Genomic DNA, 17,384 nt, shown 5'->3' with positions numbered 1-17,384 from the left:
GAGCTTTAACTTACATTATTTGTACTTACAATGCTTAGTAAAAGTTGCATGGAAAAGACATGCGTGGTAAAAGCATGCTTTGTATCACCAAACAACCGAAAGTGTACTTTATGGCTTTATGTTGTAAGGCGTAACACACAACACTCATTTCACATGCACACCCTTTTTAAGAGCCTTTTATGCCATACCATTTTCCAGTAAATTTGTTAACTGGTGTGTCTGCATGCGAATAAGTGCAATTGAACTTACGAATGCTTTTTCAAATGTTTAATGTGTGCAAGGCAACATGGTTAGCACCTTCAGTGTCTATTCCGTTCATCAGTGGAATGTGTAATTTGTAGACTTTGTTCACTCTAGTCAATCAATTGAATTTATGCTCCACTTCGCAGTGGGTCATCTCCCGTATCCTCTAAGGGTGTTAGCCCTCAGGAGCACATTAGTGATGACATATTATCCCTAGAGAAAAAAGTGTAACTTTTTATCCACTTTCCTCTACCACATCATGATTCTCCACAGGATATCACCGTTCATTCAGCTGCATGTGCCCCGTATTGTGGAAAATAGTCTGATTCATTCTGAGATGCATTATGGGAACAGTTACTATATTGGACCACTAGATCCATCAATTATGTGGTTTACTCACAGTGACCACCTCCCTCCAGGTCCATTTGGACACTGTCTCTAGTCCTGAATTTTTCTCCTACAAATCAGTTTCTTGTGTGTTAATCAAATTCGTTCACATAAAGCAAAACAAGACTACAACACTTGGAATACATTAGATCATGACATGTACAGCTAGAACTGCTGTGTCCATAATGATCTGGAGGGATGTGGTAATCCTATCTTCACAAGATAGATTGCATGACATCCTTCAGAGTTCGTGAACACTAGCAGACGTGTGAGTTTAAGGGCAGTCACAACGTTCTCTCTGGCCCTTTCCCATCTTGAAAATGGTTGGAGACTTTCTCCAACATAGACATAGAGTAACTCTATTTCTACGGTTGGATGGGAAACAAAACACGCAAAACTATTTTGGGGTACCAGGAAGAGGTTTCACCCGCGGAGAAAGGAAAAAAGAAGCACAGTTGTATTTAAACCCTAAGTATACTTACACACATGAAAATAGAGAATGTCACAATATTCCCAGTAATGTGTCTGGAAACTGCATCTGGGCCAGCTGTCCAAGTTTACTACTGGGTGTGCTCCTAAATTCTCAAAACTCCTAGATTCACAGCCATGCAGAGCAATATGTCCACAGGGTTAATTTTGTGGTTTTTCTCTGTGAATCGATTCAACATTTTAAAGTGTTTGACAATCATAGGCAAATATTTATTTTCCAATATGTCATCATTAAACCACATTTTGTTGCTATGTATGACTTCACATTTTTATGTTTATAATGCAGATTTCTTCTCTCTCCTGTAATTCAGGGTCTTCTTTCTAAGATATCGGACATTTTACTGTGCAGATGGACTTGTAGAAACTGCTGTCAGAAGTGTTATGAATGTAGTTGTTGCCAGTCAAGTGAAGATGAGGTGGAAATATTGGGGCCCTTTCCTGCACAGACTCCGCCATGGCTGTAAGTGGAGATTTGTATTTCAAGCAAGCATGCTCCAGGTATTCAAGCATATGTAAGAAAGAAGCCACTATTACTACATCACTGTCTATGCTTTTAAAATGATCACTATTATGACAATGCTTGGCAATGCCAATAGGCCTAGGTTTAATGTGCTAACCTGTAGAAACCCAGTCTAGGCACATTCATACCAGTCAGATGGTAGAAATGTAAGCCACCCTATAATAAAGGCTCCCTCACGTTCATTAAATTGGTGTTTGTGTAATTATGTGAAATGGCGGTCTAAAAGCAAATGGGTATTCACTGTACTTCTTCTATCCATTCTATGACATAGAAAGAAATGAAGGACTATGATGAAGGGTCACTTGTAACCCAAACTTCATTTTCCACAGGAACCAAACAAAAAGAGGACTGTAATGAAGGCAAGGGGGTTTTCAAAAACCACCTCCTTTCATTTCTGTAAAAAGGAAAATGGGATGGAAAGGGAGTCTTAATTAATACAGGCTCCCTTGACATACACTTAAAAAAAAAAAAAAAGCTGGTCTCAGTAGCATTAATGAGACGCTGCGAGGAGGGAAGGGCGGTCAGGAGGAGCAAGGAGGCACAGACAAGGAAAAGACAAAGAGAGAAACGAGAAGTGGCAGTGGGAGTGGGAAGTGAAGCGAAGATGCATGGGAAAGAGAAAGGTTTGGGAAGAAGAAAGAGAGCTGTGTGGACAACAAAATGAGGAGTGTCATGCAGGTGTTAGAGGAAGAGGAATGGGAAGGAAACAGAGGGAGTGACAGACATGAGAAATGAAGATGGACAGACGTGGTAAAGAAGAAGGAGGGACAAGAGGGTGGTGCTAGTGGGAGGAGTGAGGGAAGAGATATATGGGAGAGAGATAGGGGTGGAACAGATCAAGCAGGAGCAGACACAAGAGGGGTCGGGAATGAGCAGCTAGGAGTTAATTTTTTTATTGGGATGCAGAGATGACTATGTCTATGGAAGCTTTCTCATACACAAGCTGTATTATTATTGTCTGTTTGTCAAAAATAAGAAAACATTCGAGCACAAATATTTTTTTATACGTCTAGCGGTTAGGCATAAAAGGACATTTTATTTGAAACCTATTTTAAATCTGAGAGGAGTGATAACAGTGAAACTTTCAGTGTATACCATGACCCAATTGACTTTGAAGTTGGTGAAATCTTTTATGTGTTTTAAATTCTTCTGCTGAAATGTAATACGCAAAAACTATCCATATGAGTCGTTTGTATTGTAATTAATTTTAATGGTCAACAATTACCATCCACCATATCCCTCATAAAATCTTTATTCGGGCAAATGATGACCATAAAAGAGAATTCGACACAGTTTAAAACAAACAATTTCACGATAAAACTTGTAACTGAGTCAGCTATAATTCATAATTACACATTATAGCAGCATTAATCATCACAACCATATATACAAGGAAGCCGCAACAGCTCTGGACAAACGCACGTATTAACTATGCAAATATTAACATAAAACAATCATACAAATTGGCTAATAGACCCGGCATTTCATAAAAGCACCAGCAAATACCTTTATCAAATTCTGTATATAGACAGCATAAAAGTGGCCATATCCCAAGCTACCCCTCTATTGACTTTCTGTGTTTCACAGTGGCCCAGAGGAAGGAGCTTACTCTCTGGCATATTCCATGGCTGTTTAAAAATTGTAAGTTGAATAGTGCTTCTCTACATTTGTGGTGGTCCAGCTTGTTTAAGAATGGTTTGAGGAAATATCTGAACTGGAGATTAAAAAATGTACAGAACAACATGAAATGTAACCATGACTGCTCCCCATGGTCATCGTATGGCCAAAGTGCGATTAGGCCTCGAAAAGGACTACTAGCGCCCCAGAAGCACAGGAGCCCCCAAACTGTGCCTGCTCTGAAACTAAACAAAAGAGACCTCTCCCAGTTCATAAGGGGTACAGATAAATATAGTGTGGGTTCAGAAGTTCCAAGTGATATATAAAAATGTAAAACTAATGCTTTGCATACATCGGAATTCATCCTTCTAGCAGTACAGTATTGAAGGAAGTTATACTTTACTTTCAGTTTGTCATTGAACTGAACTGGACAGAGGTATCTGCAAGGTCCTCCACAAATACGATCTTCTTCAGTTTAAAGGGCAAATGTATTACAATAACCCCAAATCATGGCCACACTGTGCATTATAAATATTTAAGAAGGGGGGAGTTGTTACTTTCCCCCTTCTCGAGGAAGATTAAACAGTGCTCCAGACGCACTATTAAGTTAAAGCTGTGCTTGATTCAACTGAGACTGCCAGGAGCCCTTAGAGTTATAAATACACTTAAATAACGAAAGCCATTCACACTACTCAAGGACTGACCCTTTAGTATGAGCCTGGAGATGTTACTTTTATTCGGCCCACACGCCATTATGTGAGACTTCCTGAAATTAGTAGTTAAGTCCAAACCACTCATAAAAGAGACGAAGCAGTCAACAAGCAACCGTAACTCACTGGGTGTATGCATGAGTAAAACTATGTCGTCAGCATATAGCAATGCCGGCACCTGAGTGTGGGCAATCTTAGGGGTATCCAGGGGAGTCAAGATCAATTCAGAACATAATTTATTTATGTAGATGGTGAAAAGGAACAGTGCCATAATGGAACCCTGATAGACACCTCGTTTAAGAGGAAATTCTGTTGTCATATCTCCGTGGGCCTTCAAACACACTTTGACTGTGAGATCTACATGCAGCAACTGCAGAAAGTTAACTACAGGTAGTTCCACCCTCAGGTCCAATAGTATCATCAACAGTTTAGTTCAATTTGCATGATCGAAAGCTGGGGAGAGGTCCATAAAGGCCAGGTACAGTGGGTCGTGCTCCCCAAACCTGTATTTGTTGAGTATCAGACTCAAATGTAGGCATTGCTCTACTGTACCCAGTCCTGACCGAAATACAAACTGGAATGGAGAAAGGCGGTTAAATATCACCCTGCCTATGATTTTTACTATGCTATGGATTAGATAAATCGGTCTATAACATTTGTGTGAGGCTCAGTCTCCCTTCTGGAATATTGGTACAATGGTAGGCAAGGCCCATGATCAGGAAATCTTTACATTCAGGGACTGATTAAACATATTAGTAATCAATGGGCCCCACAAGTCGACTTTACATTTTATAAGGATCACTGGGACCCTGTCGGGTACTGAGGCTTTCCCACCTAAACTCTGGTGTATTGCCAATTCAGCTTCGGATAAGAGAACACAAAAGGGAGGAGAGATCCGTAATCTAAATTCCAGGAAACTGACTATACCAGCATCCTCCTCTATATAATATATGGTGCAAATAAGTAAGAACCAGTCAGATCCCAAGACATTACATTGCAAAAGTGGACTTTCAGGGGCATTTCTATCTCTAATGTTTTTGATGGTGTCCCTAAAGATCTTGCTATTTTTCCCCATAGCGGCAACCTCCAAGTGCTCCCAGTCCCACTTTCGAAAATCCTCCTTTCTACATTTCAGAGCACATTTATAGGCCAAACGGGCCTCTCGAACGTCCATCCAGACCTGGGGGCGTAGCAGTGAATGCCTTCCTCAGCCTACGATTAGCTGCTGAGCAGTGTGCAGCACACCATCGCTTTTAATAATCAACAATTACATTTTGCAATTGCACCTCATACACAGGATATTGAAGTTGATTAGGAAACAGTGAAAGTCGTTCAAATGGACGGTATATAAATCCTTTATGAGTATAATAGGTTTGAAGTTTGCCTTTGAAAACATTTCTGTTTGTTCCTTTGCTTATTTGCCTTTTATGGAGCCCTTTGTAGAGAACATTGGAATACATGTTTAAAAATTGTAGTATTAGAACAGTTTCCATTCTTTATGGGATTGAGACTAATGGACCATATGCCATTATGTTATGCATTTTGCCAAGGCATGGCCTCTACCAAAAAAGAAGATTAAGTCCTTCCTAGAGTTAGACCTGGAGATTCCACTTATAAATAGATTAGCTCCTCCCCTCTGTTTTGTGAAAGTGTCAACGTCTCTGGTTGTCCATGAAGCTCTTAGTGAGGCCCGAGGGTCATACAAAATTGCTTAAATGTCACTTCAAAGCCAGTATACTATAACACATGACCCAGCTCTTTTGCCCATACAAAAATCTATCATCTATAAACTGAAATAGACACCCAGCTTGTATATAGCCATCATTGTAAATACTGCACAATATCACACACTTGAACACTGCACAGTCTGCACACCTTTGAATTACTGTGCATGTTAAACTATACCTATTGCTGGAACATAAATGTTGATTGAAGATCAGTATAAGGAGTTAGAGACATATTGACCCGAACTAAAAAGAGTCCCACAGAACTATTTTTGTCTTTACTCCACAGCCAGGAGGTATGATTCTTGCCCTACAGGTAGATAAATGGATAGGATGTGTGTGTGTGTTTATGTGTGGGTGTGTGACAGCATGTGTTTGAGTGTGTGTGCATGCATACGTGCACATGGAATCAAGCACTGCTGGTACTCTAGTAGCAGGCTAAAAGCACATCTGGGCCATGCTGAATGTATGTCAGCACATAAAATGAAGTATCTTAATGGGTTCTTGTGTAGGATAGTGTATTTGTGTCCTGATGGTGATTACCCTTTTAAGTATGGTGAAATGAAAACCAACAATATGCAATACCTGTTACTAGACGTGGCCCACTCTGTAGTGTCACCCCCAAACCTTTTGCCTTTACCGCTCCTATTTTTGCTGAATTCAGGTTCGTTGGCTTTAGGGCTCTGTGCACTTTGCCACTGCTAACCAGTGCTAAAGTGCTTGAACTCCCTCCCTAAACATTTTATATTGGCTTACGCCTGGTTGGTGTATTTAATTTACTTCTAAGTCCCTTGTAGAGTGGTACACTATATACCCAGGGCCTGTAAATTAAATGCTATCAGTGGGCCTGCATCACTGATTATGCCACCCACTTACGTAGCCCCTTAAAACATGTGCCAGGGCTGCCATTGTATCCTAAATGCAGTTTTAAACTTCCAATTTTACTTGGTAATATAACATCCTTGCCAAGCCTTATCCCCCCCCCCTCCCTTTTATTGCATGTCTGTCACTCATCATGTCCTAGGAAGCCCATAGTATGGGATGACTTGTAAGTAAGAGGTTGGAGATGTATTTTTAATTTTTACATGTCTTGGTAGTGAAACACTCGTAAATCCATTTTTCACTACTATGAATCCTACCTTTCCCATAGGATAACACTGGGTTGCCTTATTACATTTGATAAGTGCTAGGGTGGACCTTTTTTATTTCTCCCAGGCAGCCACACAATTGAGGGATTAGGTGTGCCTGGATGGGTCATTCACTGGCAGGATGGGGGGGGGGTGCAGCTGGGCACAATCCCACTTGAAACTGAATAAGCTGTGCCTTCAAACAAAGATCTTTTCACCACTGCATTGCTCATGCAGCCAGCTTGGAGCCAGGGCAAGGGAGTCAGGAAACTTCAAGCACGTCAATTTTCTAGAAACGTCTACTTCAAAGAAAGCACCATTTAAGAAAAAAAGGGGCTCAAGTCCCACCATTTAGTTCACTTTCTGGGCCCGCGAAAGCACTCTCAGAGGACTGCCTGCTCCTGTGGCCTGCTGCTTTGCTGCCCCTGGAAGGACTGTTTTGCTGCCTGGAGACTGCTTTGAACCCTGAGATGCTTGCCCTGCTTCTCAAGCCTTATTTTATCACTTTTGCCCAGGACTGCCGGGGTGACTCAAAGGGCTAGTTTGCTGGCCTCCTGTTCAGAGCCTCAGGGACAGAAGAGACTCTCCCCCATCCTAAACCTTCAGCTGGACCCATCCTGAGTGAGTCCTAACCCCAAAAGTAGTACCCTCTGAGTCCTGGACCCTTGGTGGTGGTGGTGCTAGTGCTAAAGGTGTCCAGAGTGTCAAAAACCCAAATTGTTGGCAAAAAGTTCTCTGAGAACTGAGGGAAGATCTGAACCAACCTGCTTGTCTGACCACCCTAGGTGCATCGCCACTCAGTCTGACTTGGGGAAGTTCCTATTACATTCTTCTCCAGAGCAGCAAATCCTGTTCAGCAGTCCGTCTCCAAAGTAGTACCTGGCCTTGTGGAACTCTCATCAGCTACAGCCTCCTGCTTCATCCTGCTGGAAATTTTTGAACTTCTCAAAAAGTAACTAATGGCCACATGTACGAAGATCCGGTTCTGCAACTTGCAAACTGTGTGTCTTAGAGAATCGCAATTTGCAAGTCGCAAAACCAGATGTACAACAGTGTGAATGACACTGCCTACGATTCGCAATGGGGTTGCAAATGACCTACCTCATGAATATGCATGAGCTAGGTCACAATTTGTCACATTGTGTCAGCAGACCACCATGTCTGTGACTGCTTTTAAATAAAGCAGTATTTTTTTTTAAATGCAGACCGTTTTCCTTTAAGGGAAACAGAATGCAATTCGAAAACAATGGGACCACTGCCTGCTATGAAAAAATGTTTTCGCTTGCATCCACAAAAGGGAAGGGGTCCCAATTTGAAATTGGTGCTAACTGCAATTGTTTTGCGTCCGCATTTGCGGTCACAAAACAATCATACATACCTTTAGATTCGCTATTAGGAAGGGACGCCCTTGACACGACCCTTCCTAATACTGAATCTCAAAACCCAAACTGCGATTCTGTAACAAGTTACCGAATCGCAGTTTGGGCTTTGTACATCCCAATTAAATTTCTTTTAAGTCTGAAGGTAAGCGCTGACTGGGCTCATCCAATCTTTGTATCTGACCCACACATTCCATCGTGGTCGGCCATCATTTTTTACTTTCTTTCATTGTTGCACGAGTAAATGTCCATGCTTGGCCCTTTAATCTTTTAGTAACTAGATTTTACTTCAAATTTAAAACGTCATAGCTCCACTTCTACTGATTATATTTTTTCTGTTTTGATGCTAAATAATTTATTCAATTTTACACTATTTTTCTAAGTTGGTGCAGAGTTCTCATGTGTGTGTTTTCACTTTATTACTGTTTGTGTGCTGCATATATACTTTACTCATTGACTCTAAGTTAAGACTGTTTCATGTGCCAAGCTGCCAGAGGGGTAAGCACAGGTTAATTTAATACTTTTGTGGTTCACCCTGACAGGAATTGTGGATATTGCTTGAACAGAGGGTCACCCCTCCAACCAACAGCCCAATTTCTCACACCTGTGCTATGTTGAACACATGGGCCTTATATTGTACAAGTGTACTAAGATGTAATTAGGTAGGCTCATTTTACAAGAATCTCACAACTTTGTTCTTTAGATGTGAAGATTTAATGAAACACCATACTTTCCCACTGATTTGTGTTTACTCCTTGTGTATCCTTTCATACATATTAGGTATGAGCAAATACGAGTGTGGATGGGTTACATTTTTTAATTTGTTGTTTGAAACCATAAGGTGATGGTCAATTGTATATGAACTAACATACATATGCACTGTTATATCATTTTAAAATATATTCTCTAATTATCTGTTAATATTCTATAATAAATGTAATTTTAATTCTTTTTTTGTTGCATTGCTTACTTCTTTTTGCACATGAATACTTTTCCCTTAAAAAACAATATGATTTTCTAAGACTGATTAATTTAAAAGTGATGGCCTTACTTGACGTGTATGAGCATTTGAGGTTAAATGAAATAGGGGGTCATATTGTACACGTTGCATTATTGTTTAATTGTCCTTGAAAATTCAGATCATCCCTTGATATACAGCAAAGTGTACAATATCACCCTTTTGCAATTTCTGAATGTGGACAAGTATTTTGGGGCTGGACGTAGGGCTCCTACTAAAGCAAATCCAATAGCATACTGACAAGCCCATGTCCACTCACCTGAATTCCAGGTTCAGCGGGAGCGAAGAGAATAAAACCCTCACCCCTAAACACTATTCTCTCGCACCTGAAATGAACAGGGAATGAGCGAATAGCCTCAGGAGGAAAGGGGTAGGGAACAGGGATTTGGGAAGGGAAGAGAAACAAAGCTCTGGTTCACAAAGGAGCGTCACTGTTGTTCTAAGAAAGTTGCCTCAGGGCTTGGTACAGGAATTCTAAGACCAAAAACAAATAAGAAACAAAAGAACTACAAATATCACAGAGTCTTAAAATAATTGTTTCAAAATAACAATTATTATTATCATTCGATTGGGCAGTCACCTAGTCTTTCAGCAAAGTCACAATAATTATTAGCCCTTGATTGCTCAACTATTAAGCATGGTTTTGTAACTCACAACAAAATCGTTATAATATCAAACTTATGAATTTGTCTTTTGTTATTTGTTTTCACACAATAGACTTGCTCCAAAGCAATCAGAATAAATGTTTAAGTTTGCATAGATATATAGAGAACACTTAACTTCAATGCTGCTTTTAAAAATACTTCTCAACCTGTCTTTGGAAAATAGTCTTGTATCACGGGTTTTTCAATATCGACTAATGTCTTTCATAATGCACCAAAAGTTCACTAACCTCAAGAAGGCTAAAAACAGGGAGACGAGAGGGGAATTACTCACAAACCAACTTCTCCTGGAATGTTTCGATTATTTGAGGAAGATGAAATACTGCTCATAAGTTCTCCAGCCGCTGGGAAAGTAGTCTGCTCCAGAGAGGGAAGCTCCGATAAAGCCTTGCACTGAAAAAGACGACTCCTGAAAAAATCACGGAAGTCCAGCTGAACCAGGAACACCTGCGGGCGAAGGAAGACTCAAAGCCAAGCACAGGAAACACCTTGGCAGTTCTATTTTTAGACTGGTGATGAATCATCAGACACAGGCTGGTGATGAGTCATCAAACACCTCTGATGATTCATATGAAGGAATTTGATGTCTCCATAAACCACTTGGCACACAGTTCACAAATAAAACAACACTTGCTTTTATCAATATAAACAAACATGCAATGTAGTGATCTTCACAAGTTACAGGTAAGTGCTGTGCTGTAAACACATTCATGACATGTTTAATTGTTCTTCATAAATGCTGATTTATTTTCTGAGGGTGCAGCAAGAAGCGTGCATGAGTGCGAGTCCTAACACATACATTATAAAGTCAGAGGAACTTCCTGAAGATAGGCAGTCCCTATTTTCCCAAGGCCATTATATGTGGATTTCTATCCTATTCTGTTGTCCAATTCAAAATCAGTGAGCTGTGCACAAAAAAGTATATTCGTATTGGCTCTTAGTTTGTCAGTATCTACCCTTAAGATTCATAGATGGTACATAAGACAAGCCTCATTACAGTATCAATCCAGACAGCAACATACCTTTTTCCCATAATAACTGTCGGTGAATATCTGTGTTCTAATTAAAAACTAAAATGTTGCCCTAGCTGTCAGAATGTGAGACAGTGGGAGACATGGTGCTAGAGAAGACAGCTTTAGAATCATTCACTTTTTCATACACAAAGTTAAAGATGTACTTAAATTATTTCTTATCTCTGCTGCTACAAATGCCTGAAATAAATTAGCCTTCTAAATCATTCCTTTCTATATGTGTGTGTGTTATAGGTTTAAAATGTGAAGACTACGAAATTCATGACATTTTCCACTGTGTTTCAGAATAGTAGCCTCATTCTTCTGTCTGATTTATAATGTTATTTATTTTAAAATATGGTTAATGTATTAACCTTGAGAGCAGCAAAGTATAAGTTAAACAGAACATTTTTCTAAACACAAATAAGTAGTTTAAGTTTATTGCATTATTTTCTTACGTTAAACTCATAAGAAAAAACGTATTTTGAAGCCTGTGCACATCCATCCCGGAAGATGCAACTACTGTGAAAAAGGAGACAGGAGAAATAAAGGCCCTCATTCCTAGTTTGGCAGTCTTTTGGCACGACCGTCGCGGTTGCGGGCTACACAATACAACACCTGCATGTATAACCCTTACACCCCCACACCAACTGGATGCATAGAATGAGGAAAACTCATGGCAAAGACAGCTATGCAATTCCCATGCCCCCCTCACAATCCACAAATAATGCCTCCAGTGCTGCATCTTTCATTGCCATAAGTGGGAATCAAGTGAAGCCACTGTATGCATCAGACAAACAGACAACCAATCACACCTTCACCAGGTAACACTCTTCCACTCCTTTCACAGGTACCCCAGCCGCTGGCACCATGGAGACAATGCCAGAGACAGCCAGTCCTCCCTAGGGTGAAGGTCCCAGTGACGACTACGCTTTATGATGCACGGACAGTGATGACTTACCTGGCCCATCGGGGACATCTGGTCAGGCCTCCACTCCCAGCCTCACCTTGCCCACAGCCAACCCCCCCCACCTAGTGGCAACAACATCACAGCCAACCCCTCATTCCCAGACCTGTGTCACAAGGACAGGTCAATTAATTGTGTGCCCTGCAGTACAGGGACCAGAGTCAAACCCTCCAACCCTAGACAATGAAGGTCCTGGTAACATTGGGAGTGGGCACACCGTGGCACAGGCACAAGGGGGAAGGGAGTGTGGGAGGGTACCTGTGGGCCAGTGGACAGGGTAGTCAAGGAAGCCAACTGACCAGGAGTCCATTTCACAAGTCCTGCCTGCATGCCAGCAATCCCAGGAAAAGATGGGCCAAATAATCGCCATCTTGGAGGAAAACCAAGGGCTGCAGAGGGAGTACCACCAGGAGGCCATGGAGCAGTGGCAGACTATCAATGCCTCCATGGCCACCATTGCAGGGGTGCTCAGGGATCTCCCCAGAATCCTGCATCCCCCCTCCACCCGCCAGCAAGCCCCTCCCATTGGCAACCCAGCATCTGAGCCACCTACTACTGCGGCAGCCAGGGGACTGGAGGCCCTGTCAGGGGTCCCTCCCTCTGTAGCTGAGAAACCCCCCTGAATATGTGGTCGTCCATCCAGGCAATCTGCTGAAGCAGATGCCAAAAAACCACCACCAGGAAGTGAACCTTCCCTGAACATTCTCCCTTGTGTGCCACTGATACACCCTGTTGACTGTTCAATGACATAACTCACCTTTTCCTATGGCCCCTGGACACTGGACCTGTAGTACCTACAGCTAGGCTATCTACTATGAGGATTTCATCCAGTATGACCCCACTCAGTAACTGTTGAATGCAATAAGCACAATAAACGCAGAAAATGCATTTCTTCATTGTATGATGTTTAAATGTCAACAAACTTAAATGGCATGTTACGTCAACCCAAATCCAGTGCAGATCACAGTAGAGGTATGCAACCTCTGCAGGGAACTTAGGACATGACAGATGGCTTATTAGTGGTATCAAAGGAGAGTCATTAGCCGAGGTACACACCAGAGTAGACCCAGTAGTCCAATCTGTAAAAACGACAACAAAGGGACACAAATCAGGATGCGAGTCAAGGTGCTACCCTAAACATATATGCAGGAACCTGCCATATGCCTAGGAAACAGGGCACATCACATTGCACCTCTATATACAAAAAATACAATAATTTCAGAACCAAAAACATGTAGCTGACATCCTGGAATAGGCTGTAAACAACATCTCCAATTGTATGCAGGCACAACTTGCCATCAATGCCTCAATCAGCAGGTAGGATATGTAATGAAACTCTTTATGCAGTCCATAGCCTGCCTCACATCTGGACAGGAGATGACAAGACACATTGCACATAACAGGATTGTTGCAAGTAGATGTAAACCTTCCAACCTATAGATGGTCAGAACGGCAGTGTATTGACCACTTGCACTGCTTCAGACAGACAATCAGTCGTCCTCCATCAGCCATATATGGGCATCCCCACTAATAAACCTGGCCAGGTTGAACATTCATTGTATCCAAGTGCTAAGATGTCATTTGCGAAATCACACAGACAACATACCTATAGGTCATTGGAAGTACTGATTGATCAACTCTGTCCTGGACTCAGCTGCACCATGCTCATCTGCCTCCTCATCAATCTCCATGTGTCCATCACCACCCACAGGTCAAGCAGCCACCTTGTCATATGCCAGTAATGGGATGTGATGTCTGATGGCCAGATTGTGGAGCATGCAGCAGGCAACAATTATCTTACACATCTTTTGGGGACTGTCGAGGAGGGCACCTCCTGAGACGTGGACACATCGAAATCTTGCCTTGAGTAGGCCAAAAGTCCTTTCAATCACACACCTAGTCCTTCCGTGGGCCTTGTTGTAATGTGTCTCTGCATCAGAGGCAGGGTACCTCACAGGTGTCAACAGCCAGGGAAGATTAGGATAACCAGAGTTTCTTGTGTGAATAGAGGCAGGACCTGTTAGAAACCAGATACTGACACATGGAAGATAGTGTTGACAGGTACAACAACAGAGCCACACAGCCACACAGATACCCACAAATTAGCCAATCCCTCTCTTGTTGTAGATGTGTCATCATGTTTGGGATAATTCTATTCCTCTTTATGTAGGCGTCATGGACAGATCCTGGAAACTTGGCAGTCACTTGGGAGATAGACTGGTCAGCCAAGCATACGACTGGTTGTTTATAGAGTGGAAGTTTTTCCAGTTCCGATAGATGCTTGTTGACACTTGGAGGAACCAAAGCAATATGGGTGCCATCAATAGCCCCTATTACGTGAGGGATGTGTTCCAGCTCATAGAAGTCAGCCTTCACAGTGGCCAAATCCGCAGGTGAGGGAAACCAGATGTATCTGTCCAGGTGCTTCTGGAAAGCTGACAGTATATCCCACAACACAATGCTGAACATGGGCTGTGACATCCCTGCAGCCAAGCCCACAGTAAACTGGAAGGACCCTGTGTGAAGGAAGTGCACAACTGACAACACTTGGACCATGGGAGGGATGGCATTGGGCTTGTGGATGGCAGGCAGTAGATCAGCCTCCAACTGAGTACAGAGTTCCATGATGGGGGCACGATTCAATCTGTAGGTCTGCATAATGTGTCTTTCCTCCAAGATGGCGAGGTTGACTTTTGGACGGTACACTGGTTTATTCCTCCTTCTCTTCGTTACATGGTATCTAGGATGGAGAGGTAAATTATTGTTTCATGTGATGTGCAGGTAAAACATGTTATTAGTCCAACATATTTTGATACACACTAAACAATGCAGACATGACTGAACGGGTGACAGTAACTACATAGGGTATGTATTATTAATGTATCATTAATGGCATGCATGCTGGCAATAACTGTTCCTGTACATGGTATGTGTCAAACAATACTTGTGTGATGGGGTAGGTCATATGCACATGTGTGTCCTGCATGGGTCATTCATGTACATAGGACAGTGATATAGGTAGCATAACAGCCAACGGGCTAGGATGTAGAGGCATATTCACTCCATGTTACATATGTGTTGTATCCCACATGTATGTGGCCGTGTATGACATACAAACATAGGCCTATGCACTAATCTGGACATTTCAGTGTCATGACGCACTTACATTTCTCAGATAAACCCATTAACTGTACATAAAATGGCAGCTACCTGTCCAGCAGCACAGGACAGTTGGAAGTGATGCAATTCCATCAGCGTATGCCGTCATGGCGGTAGGTGGTCGTAACAGCTTTGTAACTTCTCATTGGGTGCCATTTCTGCCTATGGGGGACTGGGACCAATGATGAGCACCGCTGGCGGTGACGGTCCTGCACGCGGAGGCCGTGACCGTCATTTTCTGCCAACTATCTCACTTGACTCCTGACACTCCTGCAAGCAAGACCGCCACTTCGTGAGCTGCTGTGCACTGCCTCTGGGAGCCATTATGCCACGTCCTGCAGGTGATAGGGCCCTGGCCTTTACCCAGGAAGAACTGAAGAAACTGGTGCAAGGAGTCCTACCCCTGTATGAACTGCTGTATGGTGCACCAGAGGAACAAATGATCCCCATGCCGTTGCTATGTGTGATAGGGGTGGGTCGCTGTAAGTGGCGGTGCCATACCGGTCACGGTGTGCATCCATGCTGGGGGAATGGATATATGGAGTGTGATCCATTTGTACAGATGTGGATGGCGATGTGTGTGTGTGTGTGTGTGGTGTATGTAGGCCTCTGCTGTTGATGTAGTGCCACTCCTAATCACATTCTCCTCCTGTCTGTGTCACCCATCGAGGTCAGCGCCCATCAGAAGGGGATTTAGAGGGCCATCACAAGCAAGTGTGGACCCTGGAGATCCATACCAGTGGAGCACCCATTGCAGAAAATGGTGATAGGACCTGAGACGCTGGGCCCGGAAGTTCAAGAGGCCCACCTGGGGATGTCCTCTTAATGACTGAGGGACCTGACCATGACCCCCCTAATGGCCTGCATGTTGGCGGTGGCCTACCCTGAGGTGGATAGGCACTTGAGGGCAGCACAGCAGCCACAAGGGGGTAAGTACTGACTGTCAACTGGCACCTAGCAGGCCTTGAATGGGATTGGGTGGCTGCATACTGGCATACTATGAATGTGTACACTGCAAGGTGCAAGTCAACAATGTGTATCAGTGACCCTGCCAGCATAACCATGAAGTGAGTGTGACAAGGCAATGGTCCTAGTGAAGTGCACATCCAAGTGCACATACAAGCTACCGAATCGCAAATTGGAATTCATACACACCAAAATGTATTTTTGCGGACGCAAAAGGGCCGACTGCAAAAATGCATCATACATCTGGCCCAAAAACGACTCATTTTAAAGTGACGTCTGTCTTCAAATATTTTCCAGCGGCTCTAAGAAAATCTACTCCCAAACATTTAAGTGGTGATTTTGTTTTTAAAAACCTTCTATGTCTTTTAAAAAGGTTACCATTTTAAGTTTCAGGGGGTTTTAACTGACAGTGATCATGTATAGTCTGAAGAAATAGATGGTTAAAAGGGAATGCTGATCTTAGGTTGCAATCTCTCATTAATGAAGTTTAGACTTTTTTTTAAATATGTTATTCCATATATGACTAGAAAGGCCATAATTCTCTCTCATATTTTTTTCATATCTGCATCAACACCTAAATGTCCATTTACTTCAGCCTGCCCTGTGGGAAAGACATTAAATTCACTCAGTCCTGTTCCAGCAAATGGGTCCAGAAGGCCTTACCTTTAACTTTAATATAAAATGGTAGCAGTCTAGTTGCTCAATAGAAATATGTGGTGAAGCTTCATAGAAAAATCGGGAGTCAACTGACAGACAACTGGTGCTGCTGTTAGAAGCACATGTTTTACTAAGCATGTCAGAATTTTTCTCACATGGCTAGGGAAGATGTTTGTGAATTTATAGAAAATTAGAACATTAGAATATTGATAACTACACTGAAGATAATGGAGTAGCTCTGGGCTTAAAATGGCTGATATAAGCCCGGATCTCCAACGATCCAGTGTTTGTCTTCATGTTTCTCCCTTTTTAATTTAGAACATTTTACCCTTAGTGGGTGTAATGTTCTAATAGCCTTATAGCCCTTTGGCCTCAGTCTATACCGGTTGTTAAGGCCTTCTCCCCCGTTATAGGCCCTCGCTTGCGGTGCAGGTCTATAACTTAAGTTCAGGTCCTTTAACAACCAGTCCTTGGTGGCTGACTATAAGGCTATAGTGTGCCCTCACTTTAGTTCTGGAAGACGTACCATAATTTCCATGAGAAACACACCATGTAACAACAATTTTGAGAAATGTACTCAATATTTTAAGGATCTGATTTACAATATCAGTATTATCAAAGTTGGAAGGCACTCCCAGGCTGTTTTTGACTAAGGTACCTCAGAACCCCTGACTGCATTACAGGTCAATAACTACCTAGGAAAGCTCTCCACCTTGGATAATATTGCTTATGTACATGTTAATAATTAG

General features: G+C 42.4%; 1 protein-coding gene across 1 annotated transcript in view; it reads left to right on the top strand.

The window, feature by feature from the left end:
- SYT17 (synaptotagmin 17) overlaps positions 1 to 17,384 on the top strand; it is an 816,561-nt gene that overhangs the window by 241,546 nt on the left and 557,631 nt on the right. Inside the window, exon 3 of the mRNA XM_069210227.1 lies at positions 1,431 to 1,579. Within this exon, the coding sequence (XP_069066328.1) occupies positions 1,431 to 1,579 (149 nt within the window). The remainder of the gene's footprint in view (positions 1 to 1,430; positions 1,580 to 17,384) is intronic.

This window comes from Pleurodeles waltl, chromosome 10 (genome assembly GCF_031143425.1).
Source record: "Pleurodeles waltl isolate 20211129_DDA chromosome 10, aPleWal1.hap1.20221129, whole genome shotgun sequence".
NCBI lineage: Eukaryota > Metazoa > Chordata > Amphibia > Caudata > Salamandridae > Pleurodeles > Pleurodeles waltl.
Note: the sequence above shows the minus strand (reverse complement) of the source record. Positions and strands in the feature narration are given on the sequence as shown.